At 38.1% G+C, this 7,942-nt stretch overlaps 1 protein-coding gene across 1 annotated transcript; it reads left to right on the top strand.

The window, feature by feature from the left end:
- Nucleotides 1-4,013: 4,013 nt before the first annotated feature.
- Nucleotides 4,014-7,624, top strand: fabp2 (fatty acid binding protein 2, intestinal). The gene is made up of 4 exons (XM_088419533.1): nt 4,014-4,199; nt 5,593-5,765; nt 7,210-7,317; nt 7,396-7,624. Exons 1-4 carry the CDS (start codon nt 4,133-4,135, stop codon nt 7,444-7,446), a joined length of 399 nt encoding a protein of 132 aa, XP_088275659.1. The 5' UTR covers nt 4,014-4,132; the 3' UTR covers nt 7,447-7,624.
- The last annotated feature ends 318 nt before the right edge of the window (nt 7,625-7,942 follow it).

Here is a 7,942-nt window from a genome sequence, read left to right as displayed (position 1 = left end):
CGCAGTAAAAATACTATCGTAAATCGACGCAATTTTGACGCTCAAATGAATAGTGTTTCGTTCGTAACCTTGAACGTCGTATATCGAGCCCCTCGTATCTGGTGTTCAAAGTTTGAACAGCAAACGTGCAAATGACGTAATAGGTCACGGGCTCCCTCTAGTGTCCGTAAAAAGAACGCAACTGCTGTAAATCGCTCAACGCTGTCAATACACTTGAAAAAAAATTACACAGTAGGATTATTGTCTCAAGCAAAGAATGTTGAAGGCAACGGAGGTCAAAAGGTAACATCGTTAAGAAGGAACATTTCAGCAGTATTTCCTTTTGTAGATGCTTAGCTTATCACAGTGCCAAAATGGTACTAAATGTTTATCTAAAACCTGATAGCATATTCTGATTAGAGCAAAGTGTGTGAGTGCGCGTGTGTGCGCGTGCGTGTATGTGTGTACTGTGGACACACACCTCAACAGAGATAAGACACTTTATTGACTGAAGAAGGTGGTGATTTGAATAATTATGAAATTTGATTGCCGTGATTGGAAATTACATAACAGTAGTTACCCAATTCCAATGAAATTGTGATGTGTGTAAAAACGTACGTAAAAATGGAATATAATCACGTGAAAATCCTTTTCAACCGACATTCACTTAAATGCACAAAAAGACAACAAATGAAATGTGGTAAAAAATAAATAAATAAATTGGGATTCGTTTACTACGAAGCATTTACTACATTTTCACTCACCTTTCAAGGCCAACAGAATATTGTGCGCTATGTCTATGTAAATATGGATGCTATCATATGAAAGATTGACTTCCATTCCTTACTTTGAATTGCATGTAGATAATAGCTGGGTTATAAGTTTGGAAACACTGCCACCCAATGGTCACAGTTATCACTACAGTGCTCACTTGGCTTATATTAGCCAAGCATTAGTCAAAGGTGACAGCTCCTCTCCATAAAAAACGCATTTGATCGTATTTTTTTTGATTTATTATTTTTATTAGTATTTGAAAACACAAGTTCTCGTCCATGGCACTGAATGAGTTAATCGTTTCTTCGTGCGGAAATTATACACGGGCATTAACTTAACATTTTGCCCGCCTATTATATCACAGATACATGATTTTGAACTTTCCACTGGAAAAAAAATACAGATTTTCCAACTTGAAATACGGTCTCGTCAGACCACATCATCATGTTAACCTGACAATTGGTTTCTCAATTGGCCCTGAGCCCACCTGGGAATATCAATAATGCAATTTTTCTAGTTTTTAATTCAGTGAGGGATCAAAGGTCACGGGCATTCAACAAAGACATACACATTGTCAAGATTTTTTTACGCTAACCCAGAAAATATACCCAATAAAAAAAGTAGCATCTATGGGCTTCAACTACGCATCCAATTAAATAAGACATGATGAACAAGACTTTGTACGCAATAAAAACACATTGAACAAAGTACACGATGTGTGTATGGTACCATGGATACTACAAGAATACAATTTGAGTGATATACACACAGAGGCCACGGCAACCCGCACAATGGTAAGAGCCAATACAAAAGAGCTGTCTTACTTTCCAAAGATAACAATGAGGATCACTTTAGATTGTAGGGGTGTGTTATTGTGTTAAAGATTATCTCATTGGATTCATCCCTCTGGTGACAGGAGAAAGGTCTGAAGTAGGAGATAACGGGGAAACAAGCGCCAAGGTGCCAGTCGAGTTCAATGTGAATATTGTACAGCGTGAATCAAACTGTCCGGGCAACAGTCGTCTAAATTCGGTAAAATAGCTAACCCAAAGGACCAAGCAAATTTGTAATCCCACATTTTATAAAATGGACCTCTTTGTATCTGAGATGGAAATGTCCGACTCCATTTGAAGGCATCACATAGTTAGCGGCTAGCACTAACGGATAGTGTTTTTTTTTTTGTTTGTTTTTTTTAGCATTTTTAATGGCTGTGTGCTGCTGTTGGTTGAGACGTGATGTGATAGCAATAAAAACAAAAGCAAGCAGAGGAGTAAAGTTAGCTAGTAGCAACCACCAATGCAGAGGCCAACTTCAAAATAAAAGCATAAAATGCCAATCAAAATGATGTCAATGTATTATATGGTGTGTTTACTTTGAAGATGGCTTTTGCAACACTCAGTTAGCGTGTAGTACACGGCTGTACTTAAACGAAAGCAGACAGGGAGCAACATTTATTATATCGATTCATAACAATGATTTTGGGACATTTCAATTCTGAATTGTCGTAAATGAGAAGCGTTTTTCTTTTGGAAATTGATTTTTTTTGGCACACCTCTAATTTATACCTGGCATATTGAGAAGACTTAAAGGGACAGTGTGTCAGAGTTAGACTGTTTTTTATTAAATTTCAAAAACTTGCAAACGGATGTGTTCTTAATGACCCAACAGTATGTTTTAAATATAATCATACGTCTAGTTATCATTAAATTACATGAGGGGTAGCACTTCTCCAGAGGCGGCCATATTTGTTATAGCTACAGACAATGGTAAATGCAGCACCTGCAGCACCTCCTGCTGGCTGTAATGAAAAACGTTCTAAATCTTACACACTATGCTTTTAACCTAGCACAATGGATTATGATCTACACACTATGCCTTTAAGCTAGCACAATGGATTATGATCTAACAAGGGATAAAAACGATCCAGGCTGAGTTACAGCTGGCAAATGCGGATTATAGCCAGGTCTCTTTATACCTAATATTTTTCTGGCATAATTCATTGTATTATGCAGGTGTACCTGTCGGAGAAATCTATAAAGACTGAGACAATCCCAATGTACAATCGTGAGCTCGCTTTTCAGCTGGCGAGGGACAGCAGAGCTCACACTTTGGTGTTCGCTCTTCCAGACTGTCAGAACTCCGCTGCCCCAGTTCGCCTTTTATTCATTACAAAATTTCATAAGTTCAAAGCTCCAGACACAAGAAAATCACAGTTTCTCTTTTTGTTCATCAGCAGCACCTTTTCGCAGTTAGGGTTAGCGTTAGCATCCGGGTTTCTGCTAGCTTGTCTGTCCGTATCTTCACACCTAAGCGCGTGGCATATTCTACTGCAGCTGGAAACTGCGTGGGTGAATTCAACGAAATGTTTGAACAATATCAAGACATTTTAAACATGATAAAATTCTTACTGCCGATTTCTATCACAGTACCCAATAAAGCGTATAAACTATTCTTAGATAATGCGTTGTTTATTTTATCATGCCAATAAAGTGTGTATGTAGTTCTGGCAGAAATTGTAATGTTAACGTTTATAGTATAGTTAGTTTATTTTGGACACCTTCTGTAAAGTTTCTCTTATTGACACACAACGACTGCACGTGTGTGTGAGTGCCGTATATCAAAGGTCTGCCGTATGAGAGATGAAGGTCAAAGGTATCAGTTGGAGCGCCGTTATCACCGTGACAGCAACTACAGGCCATCATGTCATCATATCTCTACCGAGCGATAAGCAGCACTGTCCCAGCATGTAAATGGACACAATAAGTGGTTCACATTAGGACACTACAACCACAGAGAGCTTTGAATGGGCTAACTCTATTTTTGTCATCGGTGCAGAAATGAATAAAAATATTTGAATGTACAAAAGAAAAAAAAAGATAGTGTTTTTGGGCTTTATTGGGATTTATTGTATACATTGAGACGCCTTGCTAGCTAATGGTTCTTCACAGAGGATAAAGAACATATGCCTGAGAGTATTCTTCGGTGATATCTCTACATGTGTTGTGCCGCTATTTGACTTCACCTATTCCAACCAACAGTCTGGAGAGCAATACATTTGGAACGAAAGCCTATATGCAAAAAAAAAAAAAAAACCTCTCGAGTTTATTAATGATGTATGAATAGCTTATAATGCAGGTTGTATGATGTCTGTAAACACACTTTGCATGTTTGAACCGCTTCACTCACCGTGTCCAATGAGAAGCGGGCGTGGGGTGGTACTTACCTGAGCAAGTGTGAGCTTTACACAGCCACATCAGCACTCAGATAGATGTGCAGATAAGAGAGCTTTGAAAAGCAGGCACGCTTACAGCACTTGTGCTGCAGCGTCAGAAGCCTCACCCCCTGCTCAACACCTGTCTTCAGCCTCATCACCGCTATCATGACTTTCAACGGCAACTGGAAAGTGGACCGCAATGACAACTATGACAAGTTCATGGAGCAAATGGGTATGTCATGAAACACACTGAAGGAATTCTTGTCATTAATCGGATTTGGCTGTGAAATAATAATGCGATAATAATATTTGGTTGTGTTGTGTAAATGATGCGGCAGCTGAGTTCTGCAATTTTTGGAACCAAACCAGATAGAGGAAGATGCTTGTTCGGATAGTTTTACTTTAAACGTTAGAAAATGATTCATTTGAAAAATAAAACATATTGCACAGCTCACTTAACAAAGCAAAGTTCAAACACAGTATTAATTGTATGTGTTTAGAGTGCAAAACATCACATTTGGTAGTTTTGTTCGACAGTTTTTGTTGTTTTTTTTTGTTACAGGAGATTTTTTTTTAAAAGTTAACAGTTTGAAACAAAATAAACAAAAGATTAGTTTCTATTTACTTATTTTATGTTACCGGTAATTACAAATTTTACTCAGGTAAGTTCAGTATCCGTATTCAGTAGCCTATCAAAAGGGGATTTTTTTTTATTTTTTTTTTTAGGTATTACAACAGTCTGAAACAAAATACTGTATTCAATTCAATATTACCGGTAGTTTATTCGTTTTTATTTAATGTTTTTATGTTCATTCCAAAATTTCACCCAGGTAAACTTAGTTTCTGTAACAAGTATCTTCCCACCTGCAGTCCCTTCTGAAGGTTTCTTATTTTCCCCTGATGTAATTTATATATATATATATATATATATATACCGTATATATATATATATATATATATATATATATATATATATATATATATATATATATACAAACATGCCAGCCTCCAGAGGAGTGCCACACCCCATATAGTATAATATCATGATAACTTGACCTTCGATTACATTTAAAACATATTGTTGGTCGTTAAGAACACATTTATTTGCAAGTTTTTGAAATTTATAATCATTGAATTTGTTCCTTTTTAAGGAAAAACGGTCTAAATCTTACACATTGTCCCTTTAAATAAGTTTAGATTTGAAAGTAAATGGATCAAGTTGACTTGAATTTTGAAATTCTTCCACTTTCCATATAAACTCTGCTTGAATCTTACCGCACCCAATTTGAGATCAATATTAAATTGTTTATTAGAACTACACACCTTCACAAGGCAGCGTTTCGATTTATGCTTTTAAATCCAGATTAAAAATGTGTCTTTTTTTCCCCGATATATTTCAAATCGACTAAATGATAAAGGCGGTACTTGGTGTAAATGTAATCAAGCAGGTGGGTGCGCTGGGTAATTTCAAATCACGTTGATATGCGACATGAATACGAATGCCAGAACAAATATTAGTGCACTTGACCGCGCCCGCATTGACCTGCAAATGTCAGCTCGGCTTGTACGTTAAACAAAAAAACAAATCGAGCCACGCCACTTACACGTAGCGTGTGTGTTGACAGGCATCAACATGGTGAAGCGAAAGCTGGCCGCCCACGACAATCTCAAAATCACCATCGAGCAGAACGGAGACAAGTTCCACGTGAAGGAGAGCAGCAATTTCCGCACCCTGGAAATCGACTTCACCCTCGGGGTCAACTTTGATTACAGCCTGGCCGATGGCACCGAAGTATCTGTGAGTAAACAAACAGGGCAGGTTTTTGGTTGCTGCTGCTCGTGCTCCCGATCAATGGCTTCAGACTTTGTACCTTGGCGGCTGCAAGATTGGACTTGTTTGCAGAAGAACATAAACAAAGCAAAGGCTTTAATTTTAGTCACCCTAGGGGTATAGCTGCCTTATTCATAGGCACTAGTTGCAAAAAGCGGATCATTTCCAGGACTGCCTCAGAAACAGCCCACGGGAATTCTGGGAAAGGGAGTTTAGATGTGTCTTTGATTTGTGATATAATAGAGTATGTGATGATATTTTTGTTGGACTTTTTCCATTGGTAACATTGAGGATCAGTGGCATCGAATCAGTGCTGCCAGTTACGTTGAAAATGTACTCTATTGTAGGATTGCCATGATCGAATCCTTTTAAAAATCTGTCTGTGAAGACAAGTTAGCAGAAAACAGGATGCTGACTGAAGCGCAAAAAGGCGCAGGCGATGAACTCAAAGAGAAGCTGTTATTTTCTTGTATCTGGAGCTTTGAACTTTTGTAATCAAGAAAAGGTGGACGGGGACAGCGGAGCGCTGACAGCCTGGAAGCAAACACGAGAGTGTGAGCTCTGCTGTCCCTCGCGAGCGCAAAAGAGATCTTGGCTGGTTTTACAGTCTAGCATTGGGCTGGTCTAAGTCTTCTTTATAAATTTCCCTGACAAAGGCGCAGCTGAAAGACTTTCAAAAACTGACAGTGCGCCTTTATAATCCGGTGCGCCTTATACAGCGCATGAACATCAAATTTTCATTTTTGAAGTCAAAAAAACTGATAATAACTTCATCGCCATGTAAATCCTTAAATTTTTACCTCTGCATTGCAGTTATATATGTACTTTTTACAATTAAAGTTTTTCCTATCACCCTTTTTACGTGCTATATGTGCTCCAATTTTGAAGCAATTTATATGGGGACAAGGCGCAAAAAACGCAAGTGTTTTTAAAGGACAGCGCAAATTCATTAAATGAATCCAGAAACTGTTTTTAAACCAAGAAAACCATATCTTTGAAACTCTAGAATCATCTTGGCATTGATGTAAACAGTCTTTTAATGTAATCAAGAGGTATTTTTTCCCTTTCTTCAGATAGTACTTTCCACAGATCATCTTTATTCTTAGTTTCTGATTGAAAAGTTTCACTCACCTATCCAATTATTTTGTCCAGCTCCATCTAGTGGATGCCTATTGCAACTGTAGCTTCTAGTATATGCACCTTATAATGCTGCGCCTTAAACATGAATTTTTTTTAAAAATTCTTCATTCGTTGAATTATACTCCCGTAGTGTAGACGCAACTTTCCAAAAAGTCCTGAACCAAAACGAGCTGGAATAACTTAGAATAACTACTCGTAACCCTAATGAGAATAAAATGATTAAAAGGAAGTTTTCAGCTATGAAAATGATGGAGAGTTGAACCCCATGCAGGGCTCATGGGCACTGGAGGGCGACACGATGAAGGGCACCTTCACCAGAAAAGACAACGGCAAGACACTGATAACCACAAGAATTGTGCAAGGAGATGAGCTCATACAGGTGGGGCCCCTTCGCCTGCATGCACACACTTCACAAGTCTGAGTCTGTAGGAATGACATTTTTGTCTTTTGCCCACAGAGCTACAACTACGACGGCGTGGATGCTAAAAGGATTTTCAAGCGGGCTTAGCTGTAAGAAACCTTGTGAGGGGTTTACAGACAATATTGAATGACTTACTTTATGCCTGCATAACCTGTACAAAATGCACTGTATGTCACGCCTCAAACATGTACCCTCATACCCCCTAAAAGGGTTTGAATTGCACTGGTTTTTGACATTGCTGTAATAAAAAAATGATCGAACCATTCTCTTCTTGTCGCTATTTAATGTTAAAGCAATCGGTTGTGACAATACAGTAGGCCTGCAATGCATTTTTTAAACTATGTAGACAACATTTGTCACTGTCCAACAAACCTTAATATTTTCATTCTTGTGTGATACAAATTCAAAATAGTGACTTCTTGAAAATGCTATGATGTCGATATGAATTCTACCCCAATGCATTTCATTATGTTCAATTTGGAAGCGCTACTGCCATCTGGTGGCCAGAGAAAGAAACTGCACACTTCCTACACGTGCAAGAATTGTAAACATGTGTATACACACACACACACATCATATATAT

This window comes from Hippichthys cyanospilos, chromosome 7 (assembly GCF_059441005.1).
Source record: "Hippichthys cyanospilos isolate Australia breed blue-spotted pipefish chromosome 7, RoL_Hcya_1.0, whole genome shotgun sequence".
In the NCBI taxonomy this organism is placed as follows: domain Eukaryota; kingdom Metazoa; phylum Chordata; class Actinopteri; order Syngnathiformes; family Syngnathidae; genus Hippichthys; species Hippichthys cyanospilos.
Note: the sequence above shows the minus strand (reverse complement) of the source record. Positions and strands in the feature narration are given on the sequence as shown.